At 40.8% G+C, this 19877-nt stretch overlaps 1 protein-coding gene across 1 annotated transcript in view; it reads right to left on the reverse strand.

The window, feature by feature from the left end:
* The window catches only part of MIA2 (MIA SH3 domain ER export factor 2), a 52120-nt gene extending 33458 nt beyond the window's left edge, over positions 1–18662 (reverse strand). Inside the window, exons 1-6 of the mRNA XM_056851658.1 lie at positions 18551–18662; positions 15405–15538; positions 13907–13993; positions 12746–13772; positions 6774–6983; positions 6577–6674 (exon numbers count right to left, since the gene is read on the reverse strand). Coding sequence (XP_056707636.1) covers positions 6577–6674; positions 6774–6983; positions 12746–13772; positions 13907–13993; positions 15405–15538; positions 18551–18662 — 1668 coding nt within the window. The remainder of the gene's footprint in view (positions 1–6576; positions 6675–6773; positions 6984–12745; positions 13773–13906; positions 13994–15404; positions 15539–18550) is intronic.
* Between the last annotated feature and the right edge of the window lie 1215 nt (positions 18663–19877).

Raw genomic sequence — 19877 nt, forward strand, 5'->3', positions numbered from 1 at the left:
CCATTGAAATTCATAAACATCAGCACAACTTTAACAGAAAAGAGGAGAGTTTAAGAATGAATAAGGCTTGGCTTCCTGCCCTGAAAAACCTCCAGACAAAGACAACATTCAACAATAGCCATACAGATTAGCTTTGGATTACACACATTAACAGATCACTTCAGGATACAATGGTTCCATATTAACATACCATACCCTCATTAGCACATTATCTTGATACTTACAGGACAATACTTTTGCAGGACAATACTCAGCTCAAACCCAACCCCTTTCTGACTATATATTACTCTTCCTACACCCTTGACACTGAGAGACACTGTCCTTCAGTGTTACTACTCTGAAGATGCCTGCCACAGTTGCTGGCGAAACGTCAGGAAAGAAAATTCCAAGACCACGGTTACACAGCCCGGATAACCTACAAGAACCAACTCCTAGAAAAAGTTTGCTAGAAGGCCAAAGCACAAGAACTGGCTGCACAAAGACTTAAGGCAGATTCAAATCAATGTTTTTCACATGATTAAACCACCATTCAGTTTCTTGCTACCCCTCCACCTCAAAGAGGACTGGGTGTGATGTTTAGTCCTGTGAATATTCCCTCAAGAATGTCACCATGCTCTGGACAACCTTTGAACAAGATGCTCATGTCAGGCTAATGCACTAGCATTAAAGCCATTGAGTAAAGAACTTAGATCCCACCATGAGAACAAAAGATCCACTTTTTCTGAAAAGGACATTTGTATGTATACAGGCATCCTGTTATTACTACTAGCATGCCAAAATGTCACAAATGAATAACCTGTGGCAGACAGGGCCATCAGGTCGACATGGGGAACGAGGGAGAACAAACTGTTCTTCCTGGCACCTTCATACTACTTTTGTGTCTGATCGAAAACCACTGTTTTTGAGTACATACAACCAGGGCTGGGTTCTTGGCTTGCCATCTGTCGCTGATGGTCAGACACAGGTCCTTATTTCGGAAACACTCATGGAAAAGATATTATAATTGATTTTTGCAATTACAGTGTAATACATTACAAAAATGACATTTTAATATTCTTAATGCTCAGATACAAGCGATATTTCGTTTTGTTAGTGTCCCAATGCGGCCCTTATTTTAGAATGCTTCAGGTGGCAGTCCCAGGCAGTACTCACATACATATTATCTTGACAGACACACCACTTCATTATTTTATTACTAGAAGTATAAACTTCTACAGCACTGTCCTATGTAAAAGCACACCACAATACTCACCCTACCTGTCCTCATAACAAACCTATGAGGCTGGTTCAGCTGGGTGAATTGCCAGAGAACGCTCAAGTGTTTTTTTCCTTTGGTGTGTGTGTGTGATGGAACCAGAGAGTGGAACTTAAGCTTCAACACAATGGGCCAACTCACATGCCTATATTATCACACAGTATCTGGCAAAGTAATGTGTAAACTAACGTGGCAGCTGTTACAGGTACAGGAGCCTCGTGAAGAAACAAGTAAACAACTTTTCCCAGGTTAGTAGTTCCATCCCTAAAAGAAAATTCACAGTGGGTAGCCAAGTTAGTCTGTCTGCAGTAGTAGAAAAGGGCAAGGGTCCAGTAGCACCTTAAAGACTAACAAAAATATTTTATGGTAGGGTATGAGCTTTCGTGAGCCACAGCTCACTTCTTCAGGTACAGCTAGAATGTGAATCCATCTTTCTTTAAGCAGAGGAGAGTGAATTCAGACAAGCATTAGTATGTAAATGTTAACAGTATGTAAATGTGAATAGCAGGCATGATGGGATGAGGTGTGGTCTGCAGAAGAGTCTGTGATGTCCAGGGGAGACATGGGTGTGGAGAAATCAGCACTGGTCATGAGCCATGAATGCAAGGTCTTTATTCAGCCCAGGTAAATGCATTGACTTTAGTTTGAATATCAACTGTAATTCAGCAGCTTTCTCTTTCCAATCTCCCTTTGAGATCCCTAAAAGCACCCCCATCCAAGGGAACAACACTTGGGGGATTTCACCAATATTATTACAAAGCCTCAAGTCAGAGGCTATAGGTAGGCTGTAACTGGAGGCCGGGCCTTTGCCCCCAAAAGCTGGCTCCAACATCCGGAACATGTGAAGCAAGAATGACGACTTGCCACTGAGGATGTGCAGAGCACACTCCCCCAACCCTCATGGCCGAGTATCCTCAGCCACCCCAGACAGCTGCGACTGGGAGCTCTTACAGGTCGAAGGGGGGGGGGGGCATCGAGGCAGGCTCCGGCACATCTCGGGTTAGAAATGACCCACTGGGGAAGGAGGTGGCCGCAAAGCAAAGGGGAACTCGGGCAGCAGTGGCCGACCGTCCCTCCACGCCTGCGTATACCCCACCCGCCCCCTTCCACTCACGCTCCGAGCGCAGTCCAAGACCTGCCCGCAGTAGCGCTGGGCGCTCGCCCGCCAGGCCGGCCAGAATCCCGCGGCCACCACCTCCGCGGCGTCCTCCGGGCTGCTCCCGGCAACGGCGACGTTAGCAGCAGCCATCTTTCCCGCGCCCCCCCCCCCCAAGGCCTCTTCCTGTCGTGGGCGAACGGGACGTACCACCGGCGACTTGGGAGAGGGGGCGGGCGGGAAGAAACCACCGAGGCGGCGAGGGGAGGGGTGACAGGGAAGGCCGTAGCGGCAGGAAGACGAGACCGCGGCCTGGTTCTGTTTCGTGTGCGAGGCCAGGTGGAATGAGGAGGGGTAAACAAGGCCCCGGTTCTTTGGCTATTCATTAGGGCAAACAAACAGACAGACAGACAAAAAACCCAGTGTGGTTTTAGGGATACTAAAACGTTAGGATTCTTTGTAACCTATCCTCATTAGTCTGTGTACAGGGGTACAAATGTTGGCGGCAGGAGGAAAAAGAACGATTATGCCTCGAGGGAGAATCAATTGAGCAAACAGCGTGGGAGATCAGAGAAAACAAGGAAGACAAGGTAGACTCTCTGTGGGACAGCGTACTTTGTAAATTGATACTTATGGCTGGCCTTTTTAAATAGAAAAAGGGCACAGAGAGAAAGAGAGTAGAGGACACATTTGAAGGAGCTCGATAAGACTGTTCTGCTTCAGCTGGTATAGGATATTTTCAGTTGGAACAGGCTATTTATAACTCAACATGGAAACAGTTGTCCCTTTTCTCAAAACGAAACTCGGTTCACCTGTCACCCATTTCAAGTGTTACTGTTCATAACCCCAAAGAAAATCTACAAATCAAATAAACAAGGAACAACATTCCATTAGTAAAGTAGCACTTAGTGAAGTGTCTCTGCAGCAGTCCCACAATTTTACCATCATAACATCACTCTATGCATACAAAAAAACAAATTCTTCCTCTTGTCAGTTGAATTAGTTTTAGAAGAAACACATACCTCTTCCTCTGCTGTCTCCATCTGTAGACCAAGAACTGCGATCATGCAAATATTACTTTTAGAAAATCTAAAGAAGCAGTAAAATATCTCTAGTTTCTTTATGAGAGTTCCCGATCTTGAGAGACATGTTTCCAACTCACAAGAGATCTTATTCTGATGTTTATGCAATTAGGGGGTGTAAAAGGGAGGTTAATGACAGGCGACGTTTCTGACAGTAGTCCCACACCCTCTTCCTTGTGATACCCATGGTTAAATTACACACAGCAAGTATATGGAAAGGTATTGCTAAACAGACGATCAGATACCACTTGCTTCCTTGCAAAACTAAAACATGTCAGCAGTGCCATGGCTCAGCAGAAAACATGATCATATCCAATTGACAAGCAGTAATGGCTGAAATACAAGTCTTGGATGGAATGAGAATGCATGTATCTCACTTGCTTGGCAAATCTGAGAGCCAGCGTGGTGTAGTGGTTAAGAGAGGTGGTTTGGAGCAGTGGACTCTGATCTGGAGAACCGGATTTAATTTGGTGAACTGGATTTTTTTTCTCCCCTCCTACATATGAAGCCAGCTGGGCTAGTCACAATTTCTCAGCCTCACCTACCTCACAGGGTGTCTGTTGTGGGGAAGGGAAGGTGATTGTAAGCCGGTTTGATTCTTCCTTAAGTGGTAGAGAAAATTGGCATATAAGAACCAAGCCTTATTGTTGTTGTTATTAATTCCCTCTTGCATGGCTTTTTGTTTTTTTGTTTATTACCAAGGTGGCTACATGCACTCCATTTTACAGCTCACTAGGAGGTCTGCCGCCCTGACCTAGATGGCCCAGGTTAGCTTAATTTCATCAGATCTCAGAAGTTAAGCAGGGTCAGCCCTGGCTAGTATTTGGATGGGAGACTACCAAGGAATACCAGGGTTGCTGTGCAGAGGAAGGCACTGGCAAACCACCTCTGTTAGTCTCTTGCCATGAAAACCCCAAAAGGGGTTGCCATAAGTCGGCTGCGACTTGACTGCACTTCACACACACACACAGTAGGTCTGCCAACTCCAGGTTGGGAAATTCCTGGGGAAAAATTTTTTTGGGGGGGAGCCTGGGAAGGGTAGTTTGGGGAGGGGAGGGACCTCAGTGGAGTATAATGCCATAGAGTCAATCCTCCATAGCAGCGATTTTCTTTAGGGGAACTGATCTGTTGATTGGAGATTAGTTGTCATTCTAGAGATTGGCAGCCCTACTGGCATGCAAATACTACCTATGTGGGGATTAGCGCAGGGGATGACAGCATAGCACCAGCCAGATTAAGTGTTTTTCACATGACCATTCTGATTACATGTAAATTGGCCCATGCCAGCCTGCAAGTTACTTTACCTGATATCCAGTACTTGCAACTAGCATCCTGATAACCCTGTCATAAGCATTAATCAGCTCAGTGATAGATCCTAACTCATGCTTTTGTACTCGCTACTGAGAGCCACAGAAACAGGAATGCATAAGTATACCAACCCATGATGCTTGAGATAGAATTAGCTGTTACATCTAATTTTATGTAAGAAATCTGATTTTTAAAAAATGTATACTTACAGCACTTTAAAGACTAGCAGATTTACTGGGGCATACAATTATGTGGGCTAGAGCCTACTTCATCAGGTATATGAAGCGAATCTTCAGCAGATTATGTAAACCTATGGGCACTGAGAGGGGAACATTGTAGGGGTTGCAGGAGCATGAATGCAGGAGGAATGTATGTAATCCACTTTTAGTCTCCCATGACAAAGATGGACTATAAATTATGTAAATGAACACATTTCTATGCAAGCTAAAGGTGTATAAGATAAGGGCTGCTTCCCCACATGGAAAGCAGGAAGCCCCCACATTACAGGGAACATCCACATGATGTTATGCTCAGTTTGAGTACAATTCATAACATTCCCAGGGCTGCTGGGGGTGGGTGGGGAGACTACTTTTGCCTGGCTGAGTGGCTGTAGGGAGAGTGAATCTGTGGACTAGGGTTGCCAACTCCAGGCTGGGAAATTCCTAGGACGGAGTTTGGAGAGGGCAGAGTTTGGGGAGTAGAGGGAGTTCAGCAGGGATGTGATTCCATAGAATCTAGACTGCAAAGCAGCCATTTTGTCCAGGTGAACTGATCTCTATAGTGTGGAGATTAGTTGTAATTCCAGGGGATCTCCACTCCCCCACACATGCTAGGAGACTGGCACCCTTATGGACATTTCCTCTAGCGTCCCCTATGGGGATGGGTCATCGCTAAGCTCTACTTTCAAAATGGTGTAGGTATTTTGCTGTGATGTGTCATCACATACATACTCAACCCTTTAACTGTCTCCCCCCATTTCCCTGCCAAGCCACACTGTAGCTCTACAGCATGCCTTTTTAAGGAAAGGAAAGTGACTGGAAAGGTACAGATAGGGCTGCAGAGGTGTCTTGCAGTGACAGGGAAAAAAGGAGAAGCAGGGGTGGTGGGAGGGAACTGGCAGGCGCAGGAACAGGAATGTGTGGACACTATTTCTGCTCGTACCCATACACTGTACTACTCTGTGCTGCCATGGCAGACGCATGTTATAGCACCCCTTTGTGGAAGCAGCCAAGAACAGTGGCTATTCACAATGGCTGTTAATGGCAACAACAGGGACTGCATCCACACATTGCTGGGTGTTGTGCTATTGTTGTGCTGTAGCAATTATTTGCAACTGGATTTTTCTGTCCAAACAAGCCAATTAATTTAACAATATAGTGCACTGCTTACACAGCATCCATCAATGTGTGGATACAGCCAGTCTTTAAGTTTCTTTTATATGGAACACCCTTGGAAGACCCTCAGCCACGAAGCTCACTGGGTGATCCTTTTGTCAGTTATCCATCTGCCATCTCATTTACCTAACTTACCTCATACCGTTATTGTGAGCATTACATGGAGGAAGGGAGAACCGTGTACCTCACCCTGAGCTCTTCTGAGGAAGAGTTGTGTTTGTATGTATATATATGTGTGTGTAAATGTTTATAATTATATATAAATTTTAAGTGCCAGAGAAGAACAACTGAATAACAGCTACATTTTACAGAGCAATCCTAAAAGCACTTTCCTGGAAATAAACCCCACTAAACAAAATGACTTACTTCTGAACAGACCTGTTTAGGATTGTGACCCATGAGAAAGCTCAATGTGAGGTAAAAAAAATTAAAGATACTCACCTGTTTGCTCATAAGCATCATATCTGAAAACGCAGAGTTTATAAAGTCACAGATGTCATTCAAATACAGGATTATCTGAAATAGCCATTCTCTTTCTGCTTCATATAAAAGGGAGAGAAACGAGAGAATAGGTGTTTACAGATGAAACTTTTTTTTTAATATATAATTTTGGGTGCTAGTTTTCAGATACTACTCACCATATCTGAAAGTAGAGTTTTGAGTCATCAGATTTCTCACTAATACTCTTTCTTTCAAATTCAGCTGACCCCTGTTTTCTGAAGTACATATATTCTCCTCAATAGTTACTGGAGGAATTCTGTTTGTTTTTGAATATTGACCACTGTTAGGTTTTTTATTGGAATTCACTGTAGGACCACCACCAGATGATTTTCCTGTATTAGTTGTGCCTATAAACAACAATAAAATGGTTTCATTTTATATTTATTTTAATCTGTCATAATTTGTTGGCATATGAAGATTTAGCAGATTGATTCCAGCTTCACATTCACAATTGATTTTCTTTTAATCATCAGAGTCCTCCCAATCTACAATCTCCCAATTTAAAATTACCCAGAAAATTGTAAACAAGGCAAGTTAGACACATTAAAGTATTCATCATCCATTAAGGTTTGAACATGTAACTCATATGTCAATTAATTATTTCATTTATATTGCTAGGGCTGTCAGTTTATTAGTACTTATTATTTCTTTGGCTGTACGCATATTACTACTGCTAATACTACCACACCACTCAGGTTTACAACAAAATAATAAGACAAATAAGGGAAATGGTTCTAGTAATGGATTAGGATCTGAGGGACCTGTGTTCAAATCCCAGTCTACTATGAAGTTTGCTGGGTGATCTTAGACCACTCATACGTGCCCAGTCAACGTCCCAGGGCACTAAGGATAAAACATGGGGTAGGGACAACAATATATGTCAACCTGAGCTACTTGAGGAATGGAAGGATTAAAAAAAGATAAGAGAGAAGGAATCAGCCAGGATATACTGACTGGTAGTAATAAGTGATGGTAAAGATCAGCAAGCAGAGGAAAGAAATATTTGACTCAATTATGGAAATTAAGTGAACAAGAAACAGAGAGAAGAGAGAAATAGACAGCAAATAGAGTAAGGTAAGTAATTTTTATTTTATTCGAATAAAGGAGTATAGACTTAAGAAATTAAAAAAAAAAAAACACAGGATGGGATGGAAGAGGGAGCTACATGAAAAGGCCAAAAGAGAAGAAAGCCATTGTCATAACAGTGAGCAGTGAAGATTAAACAGGCAGGAGACATATTGTCAGAAAAGAGGGTCTAGTGAACAGAAGCCAGAAAAGCTTCTGAAAATATTCCAGTGAACAGTATAAGATAAAAGTAGAGAATAGACTAAAGATTTGTGATACTGGTAAAGATACATTTAAAGTGAAACTGAGGAAATAATGGCAAAGTGGCAACCCAAATTAAACAGCAAACCAAATTAAATTAAATGTTTGAGGGATACTTGACATAATGTTAATGAGATATTTCAGGGAGAATTGGAGGGTGAACAAGGATGCTTAACATTTTCTCCACCTTTCAATTCTTCCCTGGAAATCCCTCCTTGAGCAGCTGACAATTTTCCTTCATTCAAGAGAAAAATTATCTGGGAGAGGAACACCTGACTGGGAGAATATGCAGAACACGGGAAGGGTTAACCTGTCCATTTTTGGAAATCTTACATTGGTTACACTAACAGAATATATTATAGATAACCAAAATGATGAAAAATAAGTTATTTCACACTTTAAAAGTATATTACACTTTAAAATTATAATCTTCCAATATCCTAACTGTAATGTTTACTGAACTGATTAAAAACCATGTATTCATCAACTAAAAAAGACTTCGTGTTGGACCCTTCAGAACACTTCTATGGAACACCCACAGATATGCTGTGGATCCAAGCCTCATTGGTTGATTGTTTTAATTTTTACCAGCTACATGTCTGCTGTTGAGTGTACTTCTGTCATGGGATATTACATTTTCCCAGAGCCCGTTTGGTTTTCCTATTGAAGCAAAATTAGTTCTCCATCTATTTTGTGTATTGTAAAATCATATTTCCTACATTTTCTAGATATAGCTTGGTACAAAGGGATACTATACTCCTGAAAGGGATATTGTCCAGCAGTTTTATAAGCATAAAAAAGCAGCAATTTCTTTACTCATTTAACAGTGAAAAAAGTATCTCTTTTTGTTTTTGAAAGTATTGTTCTTGCTTTCTCAAGCTTTTTAAACCACAGAGTGATCCAGTACCTGAGTCTGCGTTTTGTGCTTCACATTTTTTTCTGACATCCAGCATCAGACTTCGTAGTTCTGCAACTAAATCCATTTTCTTGTTCAAACACTTCTTGGGTTCATTCATAAATTTATTTTCACATTCCGCAGACGTAATCACTTGCCTCCTTTCACCAAAAACTTCTTCACATGGAAAAGCAATGATGTCGTGACAAAGATTTTCAATCTCTTGTTCCAGTACCAGCAATTCATAGCTTTCACACATAGTTTCTTGAAGTATCCTTTTGGATTCTTGAACTAGATTTATGTAATGTTCTTGGAATCCACTGAGTGAACTAGCTTCTTTTAGAGCCACCTCGCTATCACTTATCAATTTATAATTTTTGACTGTGTCCAGGACAGCAGATACAGCCTTCTGAATTAAAAATGGGTTAGCTTTTTGGCTGTCATCTCTCGAGTCTATAGTTATAGATTTTTCTTGGGTGTGTTTATATATTTCCTCCCGAGTCCCCTGTTCTGTTATTTTTAAATTATCTGTACTATAACTGATGGCTTTTGTATTCTGAACTTCACCTTTGTCTTGTTCAGGATCACTTCCCAATATATCAATCTCCTGTCCCAGGGTTACCATATTATCAGTGCTTTTTTCGTTTATTTGAGTGTCTTCATTATGCTTATTCTGAAATAGCCTTCCTAGAAACCATGACGTTTTTGTAAAAATATTGCCCACCACACCTTCTTTCCCTGTCTTGTCATTGCTGCCTTCTATGTTCCTGAGTGCTATCACTTTCTCACTTTCTGTAATTTTTTGGCTTTTTTCTTGACTATCTCCAGAAACAGCAAATTTTTCTACATAGTTTAGAGTTTTTGGAAGAACAAGTCTGTCTTGGGCAAAGTTCTCATCATTCAGATCTATAGTTAAATGGCTCATGTCCAAGCTATGTTTAGCGTGAAGAGGGACATGGTCCATAGGATGATCCACAGACCTCAGTCTAGGATCATCATGACCTGTATGAAATGTCTGGCTTTGCATATTTAAAATGCTGTTTAGTTGTTTATGGCCTTTGGAGACTTCAAGCTCTGGCACATCTAAATCTGGTGCTTGTGGAAAAAATTTTCTTGTACTGTGTATCATCTGACACGTACACTTTTCACCAGTCCCTTGACTCAGAATATCACTATTATCACAGTCTGATAGCTCAGGATGGGAAGACAGGACTTCTTGTTTAACTTTTAAGCCTTTTTGATCTTCCTTCAGATATGGCAAACTTACAGGCATTTTGGAAGAAAAAGTACCAGTAGGATAAGATAAGATCACTTTTTCTTTCAGATCATGATCATCAACTACCTTTTCTGTTAATGAAGCATCACTAACTTTAGCATTATCAAGATGTTCTTGTATTGGTTTTGAGCTGTGTTCCTCCTCACCACATTTTTCACCTGTCCTGTGAAATTGTGAAACCTGAATGCCTTTATTTTGTACACTGTTGTTGACAAAATCATTGCTCGACACGTGGCTGCCATTCCTATAAATCTCTTTTTCACTTTGCACCGCTTCCTTACATGAAGCCACTGGAGATGGCTCCGGGTTATTTAATATATTTGGGTGATTTTTATTTGTTTGCTTCTTCAGCTCATCTTCTGTATCCTGCATACTGTCTCCTTGTTTGCCTTCACTATGTTCTTCTGAGACATGTTGTGAAAGTTCCCCTTGTTCTTTTATTCTCTCTTGGGAAAACTGATTAATACATTCATTAGGAACTACATTTTTTAATAGATTATCATTGTCATCAGAGTTTGTAGAAAAATAATCTTTGGTATCATAAAGAAAAATGTTTCCTTTCCTTTTCAAATCAGGAGATTCATTTTTGTCATAGGAATCGACAACATAGTCTCCTTGTATATTGTAATTTATACGTTTTTCTGATTGTGCCTGTAAAAAAGACACTGGATCTGAAATTTGCTCTCTCTTCATCTGATCAATATAATCTATGCTAACTGTATGATCTTCCCCCTCCAATGCTTTTGAGACAAAATTCTTCTGCATTTCTTCTTTTTCATTAAAATCTTGTGTTCCAGATGCGGGGTCTTTATTTGTAGCCTTATAGTCCTGTGATAATTTTTGTACACTGAACTTCAGTGTTGGTGCTTCATGCTGTTTTTCCAATAAATGTGGTTTATTGTTAGGGACCAGTTCTACTTCACTATCCTCAGTACTTTTGTCCTCCAGTTTTCGATTACTGAACAAGGATTCTATTGCATGTCCTGATGGATGCTCTGCAGATGTAACAGGTAGCCTATTTTTTAATAAACTAGTACCTTCACTATCTTTGTTTTGCTTTGCCAATGAAGACAACAACATGTCTTTGTTGGAAATGCCTTCCTTCTTCATTGCTGGCATGTACTTTTTCTGATGAGATTGTGCCTTCTTTTCTGCTTCTTTGTTTCTTAATTCAGCACTACTTTTTGGCTGGCTGTTCTCATAACTGGAGCGAATGTTCTCTTTGCTTCTTTGCAAAGAGTCTTTGTCTTTTTCTGTTGAGCTTTGGAAGCTAAGTAGAAGTTCATAGCGGTTAAAAGAAAGGAAATTCAGAGGTTCTTCAAACTGGCTGGGCATTTCTTCACAATGAGGGGCATCTGTTAATTCTCTGCTTTGACAGGATCTAGAAGAAGGTGGAAAGTGGGCTGAATTCTGGGTGTTTTGAGAAACTAGTGCTTCCTCGACTTGTTGGTTATGAAAAAGATTTTTATGAACATCTGCAATATCCTTGGGGAAAAATTCATTATATTTTTTCTGGCTCTTTGTGCCAGGTGAGTGCCTATCTATCTCTTTTACTTCAGTGTTTTCTATTACTTCAACGTTTGCTGATAACATTTGCTCTCTGCTTCGTCTTGTATCTAGTGTATCGTCATCTGACACATCATGAAGTACCTCATCTTCAACTGAGTTGTCCCTCAGCCGTGGGAAATGATCTGTATGTTCTTTCAGCTCTTTAAACATCAGTTTTCTATGTGTTTCCTGGTTATTTCCTTCTTTGTGTTGCACTGTTTCAGTCATTCCTCCTTTTGATAACCTCTCTAGATATATTTCAGTGGCTGGCGAGTGTGAATTACCTACTTCTTCAGTCTTATTGTTTGGTCTGACCCCTATCCCATCATCTTCTATTGCTGGGGTGGAGTTTTCATGGGAATAAATAACTTCACCAGTGTCTTCCTGTTGTGTCAGTGAATCATTCATATTTGCTAACGCCAAAGCAGAACACTGCTGGTCCTCTAAGATAGGAGTGCAATTTTTATCATCTATACTGCAAATGTCCTGCATTTCCAAACTCTCAGGTTTTCCATGAGTAGTTATTTGTATGTGCTGACCATAGGGGATCCCTTGTTCTAATTTAGCTTTTACGGACTGAAAAAGTGAAGTACTGTCTTTCACTAATTCATCATCTCTACTTTCTTCATGATTTTTTGCTGCTAAAGAAGCCAGGAGGAGATTTTCCTCGGAAGTAGTTACATCAAAGATTGCTGAAACCTTCTCAGTGATTTTTTGTTTTCCCGCTAAGAAAGACTGACATGTTTGAGGACTGCCAAAATTTTCTTTCCTTGCAGCTGGGCTATCATTTGGGAGAAAACCTTGATCTGCACCGTGAGATGGTAAAAACTGATCTACAACAAATTCCTGCAACCTCTGAATGGATAAAGAGTCATGAGCTGGTTGATTATCTGATTTGACTCTACTAAAATCAAATATGCTACTATAAATACTATCATACCAACCTGACTGGTCATTTTTTCTCTCTGACTCCTTCATTATAGCTTTAATGTTAAAGTTTTCCATAGCTTCACTGTCTGATTCTGAACTGTGTTCTGCATAGTGAGATTTCAGTAGTTTGTCACCTGGCTCAGTGGAAACAGATCTATCTGTGGCCTCTTTGAATTCTGTAACTTCGTTTGTTAATTGCACTTTGGAATCTGTTTTTTTAACCTCTGTAATTTCTTGAATATATTTTTCTTGCTCTTCATGGGGTGGTGACTTGGATGTTCTCTTTATCAAACGTTGATCCACTACAGTGTCTGTTGAATGTACACTTAGAGGCAGTGAGTCTTCATTTGTACTTATTGCTTCTGTTCCTTCATACTTCTCTCTTTGAACTTCATTCTCATTAGAGTAGCCAAAAGTTAAAACATCACTTATATCTAAATCAAACCAGTTAGATTTGGATACTGTGGAATCCCTGGGTTCCTCTTCTTGTGTATCTGATGCTGTACTGCCATGGGGATCAGCATCCCCAGTGATTCTGGAGATGTCTTGGACATCTGGATAATTTTCTTTGTACAGCAAACCAAATCCAGCCTTCTCACTTCCAAAGTGCATCAAATCTGTCAAAGTATTCTGAAACCAGGTCCTTGGCTCTGTTTCACTATCATCATTGAGTTTTTTAAAGTCACTGTCATCAGTGATGGCTATTTTTCTGCGTCTGAATGTAATTTGTTCTGCAGTCTCTGAGATTTCTCTTGCAGGCTCCTCTTCTTGTTTGCCTCCCAAACCAAGCCAACCTGCAATACCAGTAACAGACCATGTAGTTTGTTTAGGGACTGGTTTCAGAACTGGACTCCTTTGATCTTCTTGCTGAATGCTCTCATCTACTCCAGTCATGCTGCCTCTGAGTTCTGAATCTCCATGCCTCGTAGATTCCAGGGTATGCTGGTTTTTGGATTTGCTGTCATCCCTGTCAGGTTCTTTATATTCCTTTGGGAAGGAAATACCTGTCACTTCCAGAGCCTCATCTCTGGGCATGTTTAATTTTGAGTATTCTTCTGTGTAAAAAGGTATATATTCATTTTCTTCATGCTGAGTATTAAGTATGCTGTCTTTGTTTTCAAAAACATATTCCCCTCCATCAAGACAAAGGAAATCAGTTTCCTAAAAATAAAAAAAACACAATACATTAATGCACCCATTGCACATTATTATTATGTAGGCAGTTTTTACTGACCACACTTACAAAGAAGATCTTCCCATTTCAATTGTTGTACAGTGATATCATATTAATTTACCTTAGTTGGGACTTCTACTTCCTCTGTAACAAAAACTTCTTCTGTTTGGACCACATCCCTTGGGAAATATCCAAAATCCTTACCTTTCTGTAAAAATGGAACATTTAGAGATGTATTATATAAAAATCATGGTTCAATTGCACTTGAAATGTGTGATACAAAAACAAACAAACCAATAAGTGAAACTTCTGCAATTTTGATAATAAAACTTACTTTCCTTCAGAAAATTCCCCCCTTTTTATGAGACCAGCCTGGGTGAAACTACATATCTAAGATAATCACAGAAGAAAATTGAGCAACTGCTGAAACTATCTTTTCAAGAACGAAAAGGTTGCCTTCTTCCCACTGGATACCCTATTTTTTCACCCAACCGGGATACAAAAAGAACTTCATACTAGTATTGCTTTCCATATTACCAAAGATACTCTTACACGTCACAATAACCAGAATTTAAGGAACTGCAATTTTGGCCAATGCTTTCCACTGCAGTTGATACAGTGTTGCTTTCGTTGTTGCTGCAAATACAGAATCACATGCATTGGCACTCTGCACATTTCCTTCCATCAGCCCCATGTTACCATAGTTTTCTCTGCTGTGCCACTGGAGGACTTTTTGAGAGTTAAAAAAAAACAGTAATTGCTTTAGCATGGCAGCACTATAGTATTAGAGCGCCACAGCAATTTTTAAAAAAAGTGCTATGATGGTGCAACTGCTAGGGGCTGACTGAAGAAAAATGGCACTGATGTGGCCTTTTGGAGGAATGGCGGTAGTTGCTGAATCAGCTGAAGCTGATAAAAGTTGTTGCATGTCATGGAGACCTGATCCTCTAACTGTAGGTCAGGACTCAAGCTATGAACCTGTTCCTCCAGGGGTAGTGCAACCCCCTCCAGGACAGGCTGACTCTGCAGTTCCTAAGCAACTTCTTCATTGACACACAGCACCTGAGTTGTCTGAACTGAGCTTCAGTTTCTGTGAAGTGCGTTTCTGTGTTTTGCTTCTTCTTTTCTGCCATTAGGTCACATCCCCATTTCATCTCATTTAATTGGAAATTAATTGGAACAGGATATGGCCATTATTACAGGCTAGTTGTCCAACGAGGTTTTTCCTCTGCTTTGGCTTCCTAACCGAGTGGCTTTCATTTGGGGAGTGGGGGGAAAGCATCTATATGACATCATCCTCTAATTGTCCTTCCCCCCCAGCCTGTTTTGTCCTCTGAGCTGGGCCCAGAGCCATTTCAGGCCACCATACAATAGGTTGTCTCCAATGGTTATTTGGAAGGCCCTCTTGCTGCAGCCCACTGATCTCTCCAAAATGTATCTCCTTAGGGACAGGAGACCTTCAGGAACAACATGGGGGTCATAGTGAGGGTCTGCAGTGGGAGACCTTCTGCTTGTGGACAGTGACCATTAGAGTCAGCCCAATAATAACCAGAATCGGCTGTTGATCTCACTGAACCTTAATGGCTTATACAGAAAGTGTTGTCTATTGACATACTTACACTTCCCGCCCACAAGTCCTCCCTTTTCCTTGAAAGTTTGAAGTATACTATTATGTCTTCTCCTGATTTGAAGTTCAGATAGCGACAGTCAGGTCCTGTGTAGTCTTTAATGGCTTTCACTCGAATTATTGAAGCTAGATGTAAAAAATAGAGACAACATATGAAGACTTCTGTGACATTGTTTTTTCCATTGTACACACATGAAACTACCTTGTACTGCACCAGAACATTGGTCCATCAAGGTCAGTAGTGTCTCTCATACTGGCAGTGGCTCTCCAGGGTCTCAGGCAGAGGTCTTTCACATTACCTACTGCCTGGTCCTTTTAACCTGAGATGCCAGGAATTGAACCTGGGACTTTCTACATTCAAGTGGAGGGTCTTCCACTGAGCCACAGCCCCTCCCCAAACTAATACTAATCAAAACTAGACTCAAAGATTTACTCTAGACAATTAATGGACATATTCAGCAAACATTGGGATTCAAGTCCAATAGCACCTTAGAGACCAACAAGACTTTTGGGGTTTGAGCTTTTGAGAGTCAAAGATCCTGAAGCTTTGACTCTTGAAAGCTCATGCCATGAAAAACGTGTTGGTCTCTAAGGGGCTACTGGATTTCAATCTAGTTGTTCTACTGCAGACCAACACAGCTCCCTCTGAAACTATCCAAATATTGGGTTTTCTTGAATTACTCAGTTCCACTGAGGGTGAACCTACCCTCTGGCAGAATGAGCTTTAAGTCAGTGGAAGTGGCTTCTTGCACTGGTGAATAGCTCCTTCCACAGGCAGAAAGATTCTTTCACTGGTGAAAAGCTCAATCATCAATGGAAGGAGTCATTGGATACAACCCATTGGTTCATTCATAATAGACATAGGGAACAACCCCATTGCTGCAGAGAAAAACTTATGTTGTGCAACCTTTGTAACCCCTCTCCCCCCAAATCAGAGCAGGCTGCTCTCTTGGAGACAGGGAATGCACAACTCTTTACTACCCCACACCAGCATTTCATCTTATGCTTCTTTCTGGGACAGAAAAAACTCCATTATGTACTGGGTTTTATTATTTATTTATTTAGGAAAAAAGTATGCCGTCTCTTCAGGATCCTGCCCAAAGTGGCTTACAAAATGAAAAAAACAAAAACAAAATACTATATTAATTAAAATCCAGCATTTAAAACCCAGCCCAGCATATTTTTAATTATGGCCCTTGGTGAAACTGACAAATGCAGTAGTGTTCCATATCTTTGGCATCATGTATAAAGTGGGTTACTGGTGCCTGCATGTGTAGCATTAGCACCACAGGGATCCATGGCCCAGGAGGAGGGGCTGTGGCTCAGTGGTAGAGCAGATGTTTGGCATGCAGAAGATCCCAGGTTCAATCCACAGCATTGCCAGTTAAAAGATCAGGTAGTAGATAATGTGAAAGACCTCTACCTAACATACTGGAGAGCCATTGCCAGTCTGAGTAGACAATACTAACCCTGATGGACCAATGGTCTGATTCAGTATATAGCAGTTTTATGTGTTCCATTCTGCAAATAGAAGAAGGGGGATTTCCTCCAATTCGTCCTTCCCTTGGCAGGCCTCAGTTCCCTTCTCTTGCTGTTCTAGGGAGTCCCTTGTCCCCCAGGAGCAGCGTTTTGGGGGACATATTTTGGGGCTGCAAGTGGGGGAGCAAGAAAGTTGTGCTTAGCTGATAGAGATTCCCTTCCCTCAGCAGATATTTCCAGTGAAAGATATTTTTCAGCATACATGGGAAACCTCCAAAGTATGGAGAAGCCATGGCCTGTTTTTGTTCTTTTCTGTTTTCATTATTGGCATGACAACCAGCCACTTTACTAATGCAGTGTGTTCATATGAGGAAACGTAAAGCCCTTCTCTCGGAAATAAAACCAGGTACCACATCTGACACGCAGCCTCATAGACCTGCATAGATTCCCACAACCAAGATCACTATAATATTTAAGTTTCCATTTGTCTGTGATTCACATGAATGCATGAAGCTGCCTTATAGAGAGCCAGACCACTGATCTTCCAATGACAGTGTTGTCTATTTTGACTGGCAGCAGCTCTCCAGTGTCTCGGAGTCCTTTCAGGTACCTAATCCTCTTTAACTGGAGATGCCAGGGAACCTGTGACCTTCTGCATTATTTATTTTTTATTGTTATTTACTGTATTTATAGTCCGCCTTTCTCACTGAGACTCAAGACGGATTTTTTTTTGCTGTCAAATCACAGCTGACTAGATGTGTAAATCAATGCAATCAAAAGGATGAGATGTCTAATAAGCAACATAATCAGATTAGGATTACAGAAATGTAATACTGAGCAAAATGTATGGGGCATTATATGTTAAACAGTGCAGAAAATGGTTTAACATAAGTAGAAAATGTGGTAAGAGTAGGAGAATATTTACAACAAATAGATAAGGCACACTAGGCATAGTGGCCTAGTTCACATTCTTCGTAAAAAGCATCTTGAACGTTTTTTATTGTAATATAGCCCTGTTGTTGTTATATAAATGACCTCCTAAACAATGCTGTTTTGTATAGTTTGCAGAAAGACCGATGCATGGGAGCCTTCCTGACCTCCTCAGGCAGACCATTCCACAAGGTGGGGGTGACAGCAGAGAATGCATGTGTACAAGTAGTTGTTGATCTTGCACGTTTTTTGCGTGGCAGCAGAAAAAGCAGATGCTCTACCACTGAGCCACGTCCCCTCCTATATCACATATTACAAGCTAGGTAAGGCAAGAAACAAAGACAGCCAAATAAGTACTAAAAATGGTATAAATTTAGTAAGTAGCAGCACACACACACACATTGTTTTTTAAGAACAAAAAGTTAATCAGGGACTGTGGACGGATATGTTTTGAATAAACACAGTGATGAATCTGAGGCTCTAGTCCTGAGAGTCAACAGCAAACTTCCCTACTGATCTTTGCCCTTTCACATATGCCTCAACACAGTCCCTTCAAATGGCTTCCCAGAAATAATCCTGCTGTTAAAAACATACAGATTAATTTCTCATAAAGCTAACATTTTGACATTTAAACTGTGCCTTCAAAATGCCTTGCTGCACTCTGATTTGTAGTTTGGATTTGAGTAAGTTTTGAAAAGTGTTATTTAAAACAAAGACTTTTGTACTTACTTTCACATTCTGGGTCACCGCATTTTTTCTGATCTGACAACGCTGTACTCTTCACGTTTGTTAACAGCGAAAGAACTAAGAGCAAGATCCTAACATCTACAGTCTTCCACATCCTAAAAAAGGAAAGAGCGAATCCTGAAGAAAATACCCAAAAGACCTGTTTGCTGTCCTGTTAAAAAAAAATAACCTATATTTTTTAGGCCTTTATTTAATTGCTAGAACATTGTTTTAAAATGTCGTTATTCCATTTTCCTTCTGTTGGCAAACTTTGCTCACACAGAACTGTGTTTCAGCAATCTGCAATGTCAAATATCCTGACTGAGTAGCTTAATCATTAACTGGATCCGCTAACCAAACTAGTATTTTGTAATAAGAAAGTAATTGCAGCCAGCTACATATGTTTTAATAGTATAAACAAGAAACACATCTGTGCATTTTATAAAACATTGTCGGGGTGGGTGGGAATACAATGTTAAGGAAGAAATGCTAAGGAATTTGTGATCATTAGTTTGGATTTTGTTCTGCCATAATTTCCTCCCTCAGAATCGATCATTTCATTTGATACAAATCACCCTTTTTATCTAGCATTAGCACATAACAACAGATACTGGTTTGGAAGCAGGAAAGGATAAATGGTAAGGACCCTTTTCCTTAGTTTGTTTGTTGTAGTTGATGAGTCGATTGCTAGGCCCCTTGTCTTACATGCTGACAACTGGGCTGGAAAGGATGCCTGTATTCCTGCTTATGTGCTTTGATTGACTGCCTGATTCACTATTACTTCTACCATCACCATTCGTGATGCTACATCTTGCAGTCTTGTTGATATGCATGGAAGTTGGAGGTGAAGTCTAGAAATGATAGGACAAAACAGACGAATGAGTGAAATCGCACATGACGCTGGTGAAACTGAGTCAATAATCAGGATTTTGTGGAAAAGACAAACACAGCATGCTCACAAGAGGCATGATGGGCTAGAGTACAGTGTTGAGCGGTCCCTGTAAGATATGTGTACCTGTGCTGTGGTTCAAACACAGAAACAGATGGCTGTGTGGATCTAAGGTATGCAGCTTACAAAGACACAGATCACAGGGTAAGGAAGGCCATAGGGATTTTGTAATATGTAGCAGTTGCCTCAGTGTGGTGTCATGGGACTGGTTCATAGGTCAGTATTGTCTCTTCACTCTGCTGCCCAAGTGTTCCCAAGAAAGCATAACGTGTGCTTCCTTGTGTTATGTGGGTCAGCTCACTTTAGTTTTCCTTCGGCTCTGCTTCTCCAACTTTCCTTTTATGTCAGTCTAGTCTTCTCCAGTTATCGTTCAGCTCTTCT

This window comes from Euleptes europaea, chromosome 6 (genome assembly GCF_029931775.1).
Source record: "Euleptes europaea isolate rEulEur1 chromosome 6, rEulEur1.hap1, whole genome shotgun sequence".
Taxonomy (NCBI): domain Eukaryota; kingdom Metazoa; phylum Chordata; class Lepidosauria; order Squamata; family Sphaerodactylidae; genus Euleptes; species Euleptes europaea.